Source organism: Lepidochelys kempii, chromosome 5 (assembly GCF_965140285.1).
Source record: "Lepidochelys kempii isolate rLepKem1 chromosome 5, rLepKem1.hap1, whole genome shotgun sequence".
Classification (NCBI taxonomy): domain Eukaryota; kingdom Metazoa; phylum Chordata; order Testudines; family Cheloniidae; genus Lepidochelys; species Lepidochelys kempii.
In genome coordinates, this window is record NC_136384.1 from 11,915,438 (window position 1) to 11,931,713 (window position 16,276).

At 42.0% G+C, this 16,276-nt stretch overlaps 1 protein-coding gene across 2 annotated transcripts in view; it reads left to right on the plus strand.

Moving 5' to 3' along the window:
• SETBP1 (SET binding protein 1) overlaps positions 1–16,276 on the plus strand; it is a 324,256-nt gene that overhangs the window by 260,588 nt on the left and 47,392 nt on the right. The window contains exon 4 of one of the 2 annotated variants that reach the window (XM_073343442.2): positions 9,724–10,696. The exons of the other annotated variant lie outside the window; for it this stretch is intronic. Within the exon in view, the coding sequence (XP_073199543.2) occupies positions 9,724–9,776 (53 nt within the window). The 3' untranslated portion in view covers positions 9,777–10,696. Of the gene's footprint in view, positions 1–9,723; positions 10,697–16,276 lie in introns of those variants that run through there. 2 annotated transcript variants of the gene reach the window in all.

Here is a 16,276-nt window from a genome sequence, read left to right on the forward strand (position 1 = left end):
GGACTGTGAAAAAGACACCCCTCTGAGCAATGAAAGCTACAGTGACCTAAGCGCTGTCCACACGTCTCAAGGAGGTGGAGTAATTACGCCAATGGGAGAGCGCTCTCCCGTCAGCATAGAATATCTTCAGCAGACGCACTACAGCAACACAGCTGCATGGGTGTCAGTGTAGCGCTTCTGAGACCTGCCCTGAGGCTTGCATGGTTTTCCTAGGCCATGAATATGAGATTCATTCATTGCTATAGTCAGGGGGGTTTATCGAACCAAACCTATTTCTTTCCCAGAACCTTTCTTGTTTGCTTTGATACTATCAGGCTTTTGTAGAGAGATCACATTTCAAAATGACTTCCATGGACTGATCCTAGATAAGGGTAAAACATTGGTACCTTCGTAATCAGTTTTCCCCGTACGCAGAGTAACATTTCCCTTATCAACTGGTAGAGAAATAATCGAGTTATCAGATTTCAAAACTTGCAAAGCATCCTATTCATCTTCAAGTCACTGGGAGGAAAAAGTGCAAAATAGGTTAATATTTACCAAACTTTAGATCTGATGCTATAAGCCACGGGGTTCCAACTTACAATACATCTATCTTGGAACTCCACAAGATGCCCTGAAGGAGTAATTGTTTTCCGAGTGCATGGATTTGTTTCATCCAAATTAAGAGAAGACAATAATAAGAATACCTAACATTTATAACAAAGATCTTCAAGTGCTTTAAACATGCTAGAAAATACAATAGAACCCCAATTATTCAACCCCTCATGCTCTTTTGGAAACAGATTTGTGTTCTCCTGGGATTTGGATAACTGGGGGACAGGAAAACGGCAGCATTCTCCTGTCAGTTACATCCATGGTTCTCTGTTGCTTTCATTTCTGTTGCACCACTAGAAAGGTGGGTAGAATTCATCTCAGAGTAAGACTAATTTACTGCACTTTAAAAAAAAAATCTCTGAAGGTTAGATCCAGATGTCATCTTTTCATCTGACTTTATCCAGCCAGGAAGAGGGACATTTTGACCATTTATATTTGATGAGGAATACTTAGCCATACTAGAATTACTAGTTTAAGGACATACAGAAATTCAACACCATCTCTATTGTTCACTGGAAAGAATCATGGCTATGTACCAAACATAGATACTAGACAGCATTTTAAAATTATTCTTTACTGCATTAATTTTGTATAAAACTCTTCTGGGAGTTCTGGATTACAGTCAAGAGGCATGTGCTATAGTTTGTTATTTTAAGTATGTGAGGGCTTATTCTCATTAACACTTAGGCTCCTTTACACTGCTGTAACATTGTGTAAAATGTCCTCAGAGTGGGTGTAATTTACAAGCCCTGTTATACTGCTAGAGTCATACAAAGGGATGATTGTGTAAATGAGAATTAGGCCAATGGTATACAGCGTTGGCCAATTAAATATGAGCTTTTACCAAGAATCATCATGGCCTGGCATCTCAGATACCACAACAAGATAACATTTGGTGAATGCAGATATTTTAATAGCCACAGCATTTTGAAGTTCATATAAGGCCATATTTCTAGGCACTGTACAGCAAATTGTTAAAAATATAAACAGAACTTAACTGCAATGTACTGGAGAACTATATTAAAATGTCTCGCTAGCTGGGCTTAATCCATATTTAACATCTGCAAGATTACTTTTTGTCAGTTTTCAGGATATGATTTGATACCATTTGTTTTGTGCTCCAACATTTAACTAGTTAGGCTGCAAAAAAGCCATCATTTTCTGACTTAATTGAAAGCCAATAACAGTAAAACATTAAGTGTGAGATTCAGTCCCATGCAGAGGGTATTATTCACTATCAAATCAATAATAACAATTATGACAGTTAGAGCTGGTATCATATTTTTCGCCTATAGATTTCAAAGCACTTTAGTATTATTTATGAGTCAGATATGCTATGTATTTTGCAAATTTAAAAGTACTTTTCTCTGTAGATCTGAGTACCCATATGTATGTGTGTAGGCATGGCTGTGTATATATAGATATTATACACATATTAACATCTCAGGTCTCCTTCATTTCAGTAATCCGTCTTCAGCTCCCTTTGTCTTGACTTCAGTGGGATGAGGACTGGACCCATAGTTTACCTGAGCAATGGTGAGGCAGATGTTCTGCAGTGGCCTTTGCTGTTAATCATCCCATTCTTACCTTGGGCTTGCTTCATCAGTTTACTCTATCTTCCTGTTGTCTCTTATCATATGCTTATATTGTAATTTCTTTGGGGCAGGGACTGTCTTTTTTGTTATGTGTTTGTACAGTGCCTAGCACAATGGGACCCTGAGATGGAGCTATGGCCATACAAATAGTTAATAATAATAATACTAATAATAATTAAAATTAATAGTATAATAAACAGTAACCGATGTAGAGGATTCTGGGTACCATAGCTCAGATTTCTTTGTTTATTTCTCTGTTTGAGTTCCATTCTCTCAGTGTTGACTTGTGTAACTCCAGTTAATCTTAATGTCAGTCATGTGCATACAATAGAAGGAGAAACAACTCCTGGAATTGTACTGATGGGATTAGGTCCCATGGCGATTTTGCAAAATAGATCTGTGAATTTTAAGGCCAGAAGGGGCCACTATGATTATCTGACCATAACTCCTACATAATACAAGGAAGACAATTTCACTGCAACAGAGGAAATTATTCTTCCTTCCTATTTAAGTGAAGACAATCTAGCCCAATATTCAGAGGCAGATTATGGTTCTGTGGGGCCCTGGGCCAGAGCAAGTGCGGGCCCCTCCCTACCACTTCTGCCTGCGGTCTCCCCTCTGTCCCCCTCCCGGTGCTCATGCCAGGGAGCAGGGTCAGGACGCAGGGACTTACCCCTCTCCATCCGCCCAGCAATCCTGCTGGGGTGTGGGATCGGGGCGCAGGGGTTTGCCCCACTCCACCTGCCCAGCGCTCCTGCTGGAGAGTGGGGCCAGGGCACAGGGGCTTGTCCCACTCCACCTGCCCACCCTCCCAGTGCTCCTGCCAGGGAGCAGGGTCCAGGACAGGGGCTTGTCCCACTCTGCCCAGTGCTCCTGAGCAGTGGGCAGAGAGGGGCAAGCCCCCGGTCCCCGAACCCGCTCCCTGACAGAAGCACCAGGAGGAGTAGGGCAAGCCACCATGGTGCAACCCCTCTTCCTGGCAGGAGCGCCCGGCGGACAGAGTGGATCAGGGAGCAGGGGTGCCCAGTCGGCCAGGGATCTTGGGCCCAGGTCCCATTGGCCCAGTGGCTAATCTGCCATTGCCAATAATTTGTGGCTAAACTAGAGGATATCTTCCAGAAGATTTAAAGGCTCTGAATGATGGAGAATTTGCTTTCCTGGATAATCTGGTCCAGAGGTTAATTACCTTCACTGTTAAAAAGTTGCATTTTATTTCCAGTTTCCTTTTTTTCTAACTTCAGCTTCAAGCTATTGTGTCTTTTATTTACATCTAATCACTGTAGCCTGTTGATAATGTGAAAAACAAAAGGAACTGTGTCCATCAAGTCTTATCATAGAGACTAAAGACTTGAATTCAAATCTTCATTTTATTTACTAGGAAAATAATCCAAAGGTGACTTAGACACACAGCTACAAGAGAGCGAATTGAATTCTCAAGTTTTGCTACCACCAATAAGCTCAGCTAAAATCCATTAACATTTTCTAATGTTTTTGTCAATTACAATATGGTACATAAAAATATACAAGGATTTGCTCTGTATTTTAAAAAAAAGACAAAAAAAAACCCTTAACATAAGTGCAAATAAGGCTCCCACGTGTTTACTGAAGGGCAGCTGAATTTAGCGTTGGAGAAAGGAGTTATCTGAAGTGTACAGCAAGGACAGCAAAGTCTTTGGCAATGCAATCTTCCTCGATGCTGTGCCATCAATCTGCCTCAATCCTTACCTCCAGACTTCAGTGAACAGTTCAATTTCCTTGCCAAGAAGCGTGCTAATTAGAGCATATTTCATGGTGGTTCTGTGATGTGGTCACCTGTGAATTGGGAACTGGAATGGGAAACACCTTCATTTTCTGTAGGCCACCGAACAGCCATCAAATGGTAACAATTTTACAATAACTCTGGTCACTATTATAAAATCACTGTAATAAGTTATTATTCCCCTCTGTTCAGCACTGGTGAGGCCACATCTGGATATTAGGAAAAACTATTTCACTAGGAGGGTGGTGAAGCACTGGAATGGGTTACCTAAGGAGGTGGTGGAATCTGTCCTCAGAGGTTTTTAAGGCCCAGCTTGACAAAGCCCTGGCTGGGATGATTTAGTTGGGGATTGGTCCTGCTTTCAGCAGGGGGTTGGACTAGATGACCTCCTGAGGTCTCTTCCAGCCCTAATCTTCTATGATTCTATGCTACACCAGCCTGAAAAGGAAGTGAAATCTAGAACTTAAGACGTCAAGTTCCTCAAGCCATTTGAATATGGAGCTTTCTGAAATGTTTCTTAATGTTTGAGGCAACTTCTGATTTAGGGTCACAGTCTCAGGTTTTTATTAGTCCTGTCACTGTGAAAGTTGAGAGGCATGATTGGTTAGAAAGATAAAGAGTTGGGGATTTTAGCCCTTGAATGTGATCTCACCTAAATTCCTTGCAATGCTCAGGAAATGTCTTTCAATTTCTTATGTCTCCTTATGTCTCTCTAATGTCTAATCCACTCTGTTCTTAAGACTCTCTCTCTTTTTTTTTTAAGCCAGTAAATGAACATACAGTGTTTTTGCTCTGCTACTGATAGGGCATGACCTCAGTCAGTAAGTGGAACCAAAGACAACTGCTGTGCATAAGACTCAGATATTTCTAAAGTGCTCAGTTGCTACTGTGATGAGTGCTAGTATCAGGTCCTAGATATTCTTGCTCCCACTGAAATTAATAATAGAACTCCCACTGGCTTCAATCTGAGCAGGGTTAAGCGCCAGATCAGTCAATCAAAATCTTTGTTTAACTTGGTAAAATCCATTGAGAAAAAGTTGGTTTCAATGGTGACCTGGCCATGATGATAGTCAAATTGCAATTGCAAATGTATGAGAGATCAGACGCTGGTTTATATCGCTAGAACACTTCGCAAATGCATCACCGTGGCTCATTCTGACATACAGTTGCACCAATAGGAGGGTTCAGATTGCTCCTGGATGCAAAGTCTTTCACCTCTCTACCATTTTAAAAGTTGTGTAAGATTAGTAGAAAGACACTATCTAATCAGCCAGTTGCTGCCTTTTGTGAAATGAGTTGATACTATCTGTGTGCCAATCCTAGCTGACATTTGGACCTAAATATTACAAACTGTTCATGATGGTTGGGCCCCTGTGCCCCTGGAGCCCTTCACTGGGGCTCTCTGCAAGTTCAGGGGTCTGTCCTGAGAGAAGAGCTTTCAGGATTAGTACCTAAGACTCGGACTATACTAAAAAGGTAAGTTGACATAACTACATCGGTCAGGCATGTGAGAAAACAATGGAAGAATGTCAACGGAAGAATGCTTCCGTCACTGTAACAACCATCATTTGGAGAGGTGTTCCAATCCCTTTTGTCATTGTAGGCTGCATCTGTGTTACTGGGTTGTGCTGATATAGCTGTGCGGGTATAGTCTCCATGGTGTAGACATACCCTAAGATTGATGGCTCTTTGGGACAGGTCTGTGTTTTCCTGTGTATTGGGAAAGCTAGCACAATGGAGACCCAGTCCTGATTGGGGCCTCTGGATACCAAAGAATATACAGTATAATTATAATAATTAATTAATTTATTAAAATAGCTAGAGAGGTTTGCAGCAAGGGAATAGCAGAAAGGGAGCAGGAGCATCTGAAGAGAGAAGCAAGAGATAGATAATATGGGAGGATTTGTGTGTTAGGAGGCAAATATGCCAGGGAAACAGGAGAAACCAGCCAAGTGGGAGGAGCTAAGAGCCAGCCAGTTCCCTTTTAATAAGAGGTTCCAGCACCTTGCAGCTCTATTGCCCCCACGAAAATTGGTTCATCGATTCCGGGGTCAAAAGGGACCATTGTGATCATGTAATTTGACCTCCTGTATAACCCAGGCTATAGAACTGCCCCGGAATAATTCCTAGAGCAGATCTTTTAGAAAAACATCCAGTCTTGATTTTAAAATGGTCAGTGATGGAGAATCCACCGTGACTCTTGGTAAGTTGTTCCAAGGTTCATTACCCCCACTGTTAAAAAAGTATGCCTTATTTTCACACATAAAGAAGAAATAAATGTTACCAACCATTGAAATGCAGCCGTGTTAGGAATGCAACAGCTGCTTAGCAGTGCTCAGTACCACGACATGACAGTTTAAGATAGGAAGTGGAGAACACCATATCTAGGGGGGAATTTATGTAGGTGGATATTAAATGGATTAAAATGTCGTGAGAACAGAGGACCATGAAGCCTATTAATCTACCTATTTCTTTAGCACAGTTTTCTTTACGGCAAGGAAGCCTCGATTCAGCAAGGTATTTAAGCATGTGCCTAATTTTAAGCATGTAAATACTGCAATTGAACTCAAAGCACCAGATTCTCATTTACATTCAGGCTCCTATACACTCTCTAGCAGCATAATGGGGCCTTATGTGGGATATGCCCTCTTAAAGGTCTCTTTACACTGCCCGAATGGTACGAAAGCAGCTTAGTGTAAATGGGAATCAAGCCCAATGGAACTATTCATGTGCTTACAGTGACTTGTGCTTAATTATGTTGCTGAACTGGGGCCTAAACCTCTGAAGTCTCCTAAATGAGTGCAGTCCATACAGATGAAGTGCAGGTTGTCCGTATTTGGATGGGCTGTTTTCTCCAGGAAAGTAGATTGTGTTTTTCATGCCCAGGCCTGCATCTGTGCTCAGGAAAACTCATTGCTGCGCTGAGTTATCTGAATTGATCTTGTAAATGAAAAGCCATTTGCTGGCAGCAAAAGCACAGACTCTCCGAGCCCTGAATCAAATTTGTATGAGGCAGCTCAGTATAGCATGGACAGTGTCTTGTGTTATTATTATTATTATTTATAAATCAAATATCTACTCTCTCACTGAAAAAAAAAGTTAAAAAATAAAAAAAAGCTGTGAATTCAATGACAGCTTTTAACACAGACTGGTAGCCATGAGTAATGATTATCTATGATTCTGGGAAGTATGCAGAATATGGCTTTTCATAGAATCATGGAAATTGGGGATGGAAAAGACCCAACAGGCCATCTTGGCCATTCCCTTCCCACTAAGGTTTATGAGTGCAGCAAAAAACATTATTGCAATAAAATGTCTTTTTTTTTTTTTTGGCCCAACTCAGAGTGCAATGTCCTCCAACACCCACTGATTTTATAACGCTTCAGAGAGACCCAAACTGAGATACATGGAGAAAAAAATAAGGGAGCAATCTTAAAATAATGTGTGGGCTTCTTCTCTCTGATGGGACATCTATACTTTAAGCTGGCAGCATAATTTCCAGCTCAAGTAGACATACCCACGCTAGCTCTGATTGAGCTCATGCACTAAAAATAGCAGGGCAGCCATGGTGGCATGAACGGCAGGAGGGGCTAGCCACCTGAGTATGTACTTAGCATTTCAGAAGGGCTCATGCTCAGAGCGGCTAGCTGCTCATGTTGCTGCATCTCCATTGGTATTTTTAGCATGTTAGCTTGTCCCCTCGAGCTGGATATGACATTGCCAGCTCAAAATTTAGATATACCCCATCATGCACCAAGTTTGCTTTTAAAACTTTATTTTACTTCTGGTATCAGTTTAGGAGACTAATGAATGAGGTAACTATTACACTTGCCACTGATATGGCCCTTTTACATATTCAAAGAGTTGTATGAACATAATTAATCCTCACAGAAGGCCTCTGAGATAGGTACGTAAACCTACCATAGTGATAAGCGCTATAAAAATGCCAGTGGATTGACTAGACAGACTATTGTTATTCTCATTTTATAGAATAGAAAAAGAGGAAGCATAGGCTAAGTGATCACCCAAGGCCACAGAGTGGGTCAGTGACAGTCAGAATAGAACTCAAGAATTCTATCTGAGGTATATATTGCTTCAAGTTTTGAAAGGAAATTTTATCATGCATCTCTAGTAATACAGCTGTGAAAAGAGCAGTCCAAAGGTTAGCTGATATCTAACCACTGCATTCTAGTGCAATCAGATATTAGTATGAGCCTGTCACTTCTGTGGTCACCATTAAAATCTTTACAGTTTTGCCTAATTAACATTACCATGGTACTGCTGGTATTCCCTGTAGTGAGTATAACATTAAGGACTTGCAAATGGCAAATGTAAAGGTTTTAATGGTGTCCACTTTAGATCCACTATCTATTCCTTGGCTGTGTTTTTTTTTTGTTTTGTTTTGTTTGTTTTTAATGTTGGAATTGTAACCTTTGACTTTCGGAGGCTAGATATTAAATTAAACCACAGTCATTTTATCCCATTTGCCTTAGTTGAATTTGGAAATGGAAACCATATCCTTAATGCTAATTAGGCGTCACATTACTTAGTCTTCCTGTCCTCATGTAAATAACAATTAACAATAATTTAGCAGTTGTACACTCTGGCATCTTCTAAGCCATACCATTGTATACCATTCCAAATTCCTTTGCATTAATTAGGATTATAAACCAATCAGCACTAATTAAGAAGAAAATAAGTATAATAATAAATGAAACAAAGCTAGTGATTTGTATCTGTTCAGTGGTTCTTTCTCCCTCTGCAGTTCATCAAATAGTCGTAATGTGTAGGAACTTCTTCTAATTGAAACTAATTATGAGGTTTCCCCTGTTACTTTGAGCTTCATGTTCAAATCCCATGAAGCTCATTAAATAAGTAACAAAGCTGGAATCTTTAGCACATATTGTAACTTGGATCACGTTAATTAGCACTATGTTCTAACGGCAGTAAGAGGCTGTTCAGCAGCGAACATGCTATCTAAAGGGACATTAGAAAGGCATCTTTACAGTTGTTAGAAGCTACAAAGAGACCTGAACCAGGTGTCAGTGGGCATTATTGGATACAGCTGAAATGCCACACATCTGCCCAAGGAATAGACATTAAATTGCATTATTTTTTTCAACCTGCCCCAATCTGACCCTTTCTTAATGTCTGTTTTTATTTGGAGAAAACAACTGGAGAAACCTGGGTAGCTTAAAATACAGTTGTTATATCTAAAGGTCATTTCTGTCCGTCATTATCAGGGGTTATGTCCATAGTATTTCAGAAGCTAGCATATTTTTCTACTGGTGCTATACCTGTTATTAGCACTGTTTCATTTTGAGAACTATTGGTAAATATTCTGTATGCTGGCAAATCCACAGATTCCAGCTCTGTTTAACAGATTGAAATTGCTACGATGGGGTTTAATAGACACTTACAAATGTGTGTGTGTGTGTGTGTGTGCTATGCCCACTAAATGACATGTAGGCACTTGATAAGTATTGAACAAGATTCAATACAGGTGAAAAAATCCACAGGGCTAGAGTTTTACAGCATATCATGCTACAATGTTGGCTCATCATAGGCAGCATTATTTACCATGGTTTTATGAGAGCTGGCTTTACACTAATCTTACTGCTGTTGCTGAGTTTATTGGGAAATCTCAGATGCCCTGAAACCAAACCGAATTGGAACTAATCATATCCTACTTTCTATTTACATTTTCTCCCTTCTCAGCTGAGATTCCCACAGTGCTTTAGAATCATTAATTAAAATGCTTTTGTGCCCTAACAGTGACTCTGCAAAGAAGGCATCTTGGACATTCCCTATTCATCGTCTCTCCATGAGTTCCGTATCAGATGTGTACTCGGTTTACAGGAGATGATTTTTTGAACTGCCAGCACTGCAAACGCAATCTAGGACCTGAGGCCAGGACCCTCAAAGGTATTTAGACACCTAAGTCTCATTTAAATGAATGGGAGTTAGGTGCCTAAATGTCTGGTCCTGAGAGTCTAGCTAGACTCTAGAGTAACTTCCACTGAAGCCACATCAGAAAGCCACCATCACTTTCACTGCTAATTAACACCCTCAATGGCAGCCTGAAGAAAGAGAAGTCAAAGATTGAATAGGCATGGAGGCCAAAGTATCTTCTCGCTCCTAGAAATACCCAAACCCATAGAGCATTGGTAGGATGAAGGGGAATTTGAACTGGGTAGGGCATGTTCTGCAGCGAACAGAGCATTTCAATCACTAGGACTGTTTTTGTATGTAGTTCCTGTGTAGTTGTAGCCATGTCGGTCCCAGGATATTAGAGAGACAAGGTGAGTGAGGTAATATGTTTTATTGGACCAAATTCTGTTGGCGAGAGAGACAAGCTTTTGAGCCACATAGACCCGAAGAAGACTGCATAGACCTGCGTGGCCTGAAAGCTTGTCTCTGTCACCAACGGAAGTTGATACAATAAAAGATATTACCTCACCCACCTTGTCAGAACTATTTTCGTCGATCTGGAAAAAAAATTATATATTCCAAACAGAAGTCATTTAATAATGTGCATATAATACAATGATCATAATACTAAACTCACTCAATAATATTTTGAATTCTTAGATCTGAGACAGACAGAGAACATTGTCTAGTGGTTAAAACATGACAGTGGGACTCAGGACACTGCATGACCTTAAGTCAATCCTTTCATTGCTGTGAGCCTCAGTTTCCTTATCTGTAAATTGGGGATAATAATATTTTCCTACTTTTTGAGGTTTAATACAATTTGTAAAGCACTTTCCATCCCAGGGTGGAAAGCACTAAAAAACAATTAAATTAGAAGAATTCCCACCCAGTCCTTTCGTAATATTGGCTCATATTGTTGGGAAAAGCCCTGCCACATCTCTAGAGTAACTTTGCTCTTTGTCTTGATCTGAGAAGGACCCTGCCAAGATTTGCAGAGAATCCTACCTTTTGAATATATGAACAAAAAAAGCCCTTTTAGTGGAAGGGCTTGGTTTCTGATTTCAATTATTTTTTAACTGTAAACATTTGTAAGGACAAGGAATTCCTTTGCACACATGCATTATGATTTGCAAAACAAATCCAAGGCCAATCCAGTGGAATTTTGTTTTTGTCTCAACATAGTCCTTTTATTCATCTGGGGGATATAATTTAATACTCCGGTATTAATGACAGAAAGAAATTAAACAGTTGTTTCATTCATTTTTCTCTATGTGTGTTTCTTTCTTTCTTTGCCCCCTTCTGTATCTTTATAAGTATGTTTTTAAGACTGTAAACGTTTCTAAAGGTGGTGCCAGATTTTAAGTACTGGTTGTTATTACAATGTGTGGATGGCTTTACCCTCTCTTTTTGCAGCCTCCAGCTTTTATCTGCCCTGCTTCCATCCTGCTACAACAAAGAGAGGAATCCAAGAAAAATTAAATAATTTAGGTAGAAGCAGCTTGATTCTTTTTATTATGAAGATTATTATTGTAGTTTGAAGCAAGTACCTATTAGCAGGTAAACCCAAAAAGATGGATAAAGAAAAGCTTAGAAAATTTACAACTTATGCCATAAGCAATCAGGCAGGCTGGCCATGCCTGTATCTGAGTCGTGTTCTGATCTCACACTAAACTGACTGCAATGAAGTTACTCCTTGTTTACTCCTGCCATTGAGATCAGAATCAGACCCTCCCTCTCTGATAAGTATATTTAGGGCCAAAAGATGTTCTTTAAGGCTGTAGTGGAATATTCTGACCACAGCCATGCTGTCTGTTGCATAGAAGGAGTGTGAGGCAAATAGCTGCATCAGGTGCTGGGGGAGAAGGAAGTGAATAAAGGAAACAGTATTGCACGCCCACCCTCCGCCCCCCTGACTGCACTAAATTGAAGAGCATTAGGAAAAAGTGCATTGTATGCACAACAGAAAATAAGCTTCTTCAAGGTAAAAGGAGGTGTGGTTGTGATGATGCCCTTTGTGTCACTGGCTTCTTCTGATGAATGCACATGATAAATGGCAGGTTTCAGAATAACAGCCGTGTTAGTTTGTATTTGCAAAAAGAAAAGGAGTACTTGTGGCACCTCAGCCCTGGTCTACACTAGGACTTTAGTTGAATTTAGCAGCATTAAATCGATGTAAACCTGCACCTGTCCACACGATGAAGCCCTTCCTTTCGACTTAAAGGGCTCTTAAAATCGATTTCCTTACTCCACCCCGACAAGTGGATTAGCGCTTAAATCGGCCTTGCTGGGTCGAATTTGGGGTACTGTGGACACAATTCGACGGTATTGGCCTCCGGGAGCTATTCGAGAGTGCTCCATTGTGACTGCTCTGGACAGCACTCTCAACTCAGATGCACGATTTGTTTGCCGTTGCTCTGACGCAGGGAGGGGCGACTGACGACACGGCTTACAGGGTTGGCTTACAGGGAGCTAAAATCAACAAAGGGGGTGGCTTTACATCAAGGAGTATTTCAGGCAGGACTTCACGGACGGTTCCAATAAGAAATGGTGCACCTAAGTTATTGTTCTTATTGGAACAAGGACGTTAGTCTGGCCTCTGATTGATACATGGCTAGATTTACCTCACTGCATCTTCTCTGTGAGTGACTGCAGTGTGACCTAGAGGAATGAGTCCCCTAGAAGGGGGGGGGGTTTGCAAATGAGTACAAAACAAATCTGGTCTATTTCTTGTTTTGATACACTCCATCTATCTTTTACATCTTTGGCTGGCAGCAGACGGTGCAGAAGGACTGCATGCCATCCACATCTCATAGCTGCTTGGCAGAAGAGGGTACAATAGGACTGCTAGCCATCCTCATCTCTTGCCTGCCCGGCAGAAGATGATGCAATAGGACTGCTAGCAATCCGTATCACCTGCCTGCTCACCATAAGATGGTTCAATAGGACTGACTGCAGGACTAAACAGAATGACTTGATCAAGTCACTCCAAATTTAGTCCCTGCACCCATGTCTGCCCAGGCGCTCCTGATCGACCTCACAGAGGCGACCAGGAGCACCTCGGACATGATGATGACGGCTACCAGTCCTATTGAACCGTCTGCTGCCACAAGACAATGGATTGCTGCTGCTGTGTAGCAATGCAGTACCGCATCTGCCAGCACCCAGGAGACATACGGTGACAGTGAGCTGAGTGGGCTCCATGCTTGCCATGGTATGGCGTCTGCAGAGGTAACTCAGGAAAAAAGGCGCGAAATGATTGTCTGCCCTTGCTTTCACGGACGGAGGGAGGGAGGGAACGGGGGCCTGACGATATGTACCCAGAACCACCCACGACAATGTTTTAGCCCCATCAGGCATTGGGATCTCAACCCAGAATTCCAATGGGCAGTGGAGACTGCGGGAACTGTGGGATAGCTACCCACAGTGCAACGCTCCGGAAGTCGACTCTAGCCTCGGTACTGTGGAAGCACTCCGCCGAGTTAATGCACTCAATGCACTTAAGAGCATTTTCTGTGGGGACACACACACTTGAATATATAAAACCGATTTCTAAAAAAATGACTTCTATAAATTCGACCTAATTTCGTAATGTAGAGATACCCTTAGAGACTAACCAATTTATCTGAGCATAAGCTTTCGTGAGCCACAGCTCACTTCATAGGATGAAGTGAGCTGTAGCTCACGAAAGCTTATGCTCAGATAAATTGGTTAGTCTCTAAGGTGCCACAAGTACTCCTTTTCTTTTCATGATAAATGGACAATTACAGTGCAAAGCTAGGCCACCTCAGACAGCTGTAAACTTCACCACTTGCCATGCCTTTAACGCAGGCACAATCAAAAGCCAAGAGCATCACCAAGGACAGCCAATCTCTGGGACAAGGAAAGTGAGGGAAGCAAGGGGCAAAGTATGACAACAGGGTGCATAGAGCTAATCACCAGGTCATCTTGGTGACAAAGCATCTCAGTACAGGTCTGTGTAAGTTGGTAAGGCAGCACATTGACAGGAAAAGTGATCAGCCTTTGATGAAAAGAGACATGGTGTTTGGTGTATTCTGTTAAGGACACAAGGTGAAGTCCATTCCAGAACAGGTTTATCCTGGCTGATTGCAAACCTGGGGTGGAGTGCTGCCATCCCATATGGTTTTGGTGCTGTTAGCTTTTGACTGTCACCTGTGTTGCATGTGGTCTCAATAGATTTAAGGGTTGGGGGGGGCGTTACATGAACTTACTGCATCAGTATTTTTCTGGGATACTGACCTGTTGCAGGAGGGCCATTTGGATAGTCTGGAAATTTTACATGCGTTTGGTGCATGTGTGATGGACATACATTCAGCACTGGCAAACCCCAGGCATTCAGAAACCATGTGTCAGGCCCCCACAATTCTTGAGATTGGCTTAAAAGTCATTAGATTTAAACAAATAAATAAATGTCGGGTTCTTTTTATTTGCCGTCTGGTTTTTGAGCATTTAGGATTGACCTCAAGCTTTTCTGTGCAACCGGGAGGGCTCGAATGTTACTTTTAATGGAAGCCAAGATTCTCATGTAATAACATGAATCCTGAAGCTAGAGCTTTAAGAAAAATATCAAATATTGTTAAATTCGCTATAAAGTCGTGTTTCTTGGATACATTACATGTACTGTGTGCTTCTAGTCCTTGGGCATACTGTTTCTCTTGGTATTATTGGCAGACATCTGAGCCGAGAGTCAGTCCCCTACTATAATGCCATATATTTCTTGTCTACATTGTTAATTGCCAGAGATGATTTCTCCTCCTATGCCTGGTTGTTGTTTTTTTGTTTGTTTGTTTGTTTACCTTCCTTATTGGATGCATCATCCTCTTTGCTTCTGATGCTGTTGCCATGATCCATCAGTGGTCTTCATGTGATGTCTTGCCCTCTTATAGCCATGGTTCAATCTTTTCAACATTGCCTGCCCCTAGCTATGTGCCGGAAACCCTACTCTCCCACTGAGGAAAGTGACTAGCTCCCAAGAAAATCAGCATGCATTGCTCACGTCCTGTGGTGAGAGACAGAACCACTGATTTCTTGAGCAGTTAGAAATGGCACATTTGGGATTAAACTGGGCTCCACTGTTTTCACGCAGTTTTTGGTAGATAAAATCACCCTACAGCAGAACAGGCTAACTGGTATAATCAGCTCCAGTCTATATTTCCACTGGGAATCTTATTGCAAAAGTGAAACTATTGCTCCTAGGGTAAAGCTTCTGGTGAGAAATAGTAGCTCTTGATGCATGGCAGAATATTCTATTGCCCAATGCTGTTTCAACTCCAGTCAATGTACAGTACTATGAGGACGGTGATGTGGCTAAGACACTAGAGTGGAGCTCAGGCAATCTTAATTCAAGTCCGAGCTCTAGCACAGACTTCCTGTGCAACCTTGGGCAAGTCACTTAGCGTGAAACCCAGGCTCCATTGAAGTCAGCAGGAGTTTTGCCTTCACTTGAGGCCAGGCTATCGCCCTTAATCTTTCTGTGCTATGGTTCTCCATATGGGATAACAACACTTCCTGTTCCTTCTGCCCTTTGTCTGTTTAGACCAGGGGTGGCCAATCTGTGGCTCCGGAGCCCCATGCGGCTCTTCGAAAGTTAACATGCGACTCCTTGTTTAGGCGCCGACTCCAGGGCTGGAGCTGCAGGCGCCAACTTTCCAATGTACCAGAGGTGCTCACTGCTCAGCCCCTGGCTCTGCCACAGGTTCTGCCCCCACCCCAACCCTTCCAACTCCCTCCCCTGAGCCTGCAGTGCCCTCGCTCCTCCCTCCTCCCCCCCCCCCCCGAGCCTCCTGCATGCTACAGAACAGCTGATCAGGAGGTGCGGGGAGACAGGGGGAGTTGCTGATCGGCGGGGTAGCTGGTGGGTGGGAGGCACTGGGAGCAGGGTTGGGGAGATGATGGGGGGCTGCTGACGTATTACTGTGGCTCGTTGGCAATGTATATTGGTAAATTCTGGCTCCTTCTCAGGCTCAGGTTGGCCACCCCTGGTTTAGATTGTAAGATCTTCAGGGCAGGGACTATCTCTTATTGTGTGTATGTTCAGTACTTAACACAATGGGACCTCAAACCTGATTGGAGAGTCTAGATGATAAAGTAATACAAATAATAACATCATGTCATGTCTGTCATACATATATATAATGTGTGCGTGTGTGAAATTAATATTATTTGTATTAATTTTCAGTTCTTGCCATCCTGCTAGAACAAGTACCCATGCTATGTATATGCTCTCTGCTGTGACATGTATGCCTGGCTGCCTTCAGTGGTTTTAATTCAGCTGTGTAGGCCTCTGGGGAAGAGGAAATTAGACACAATTTTGAGGATAGGATCAAAGTAAATTAATTGAGTGGTAAGAATTACCATAGACGAGGTATGTACAATG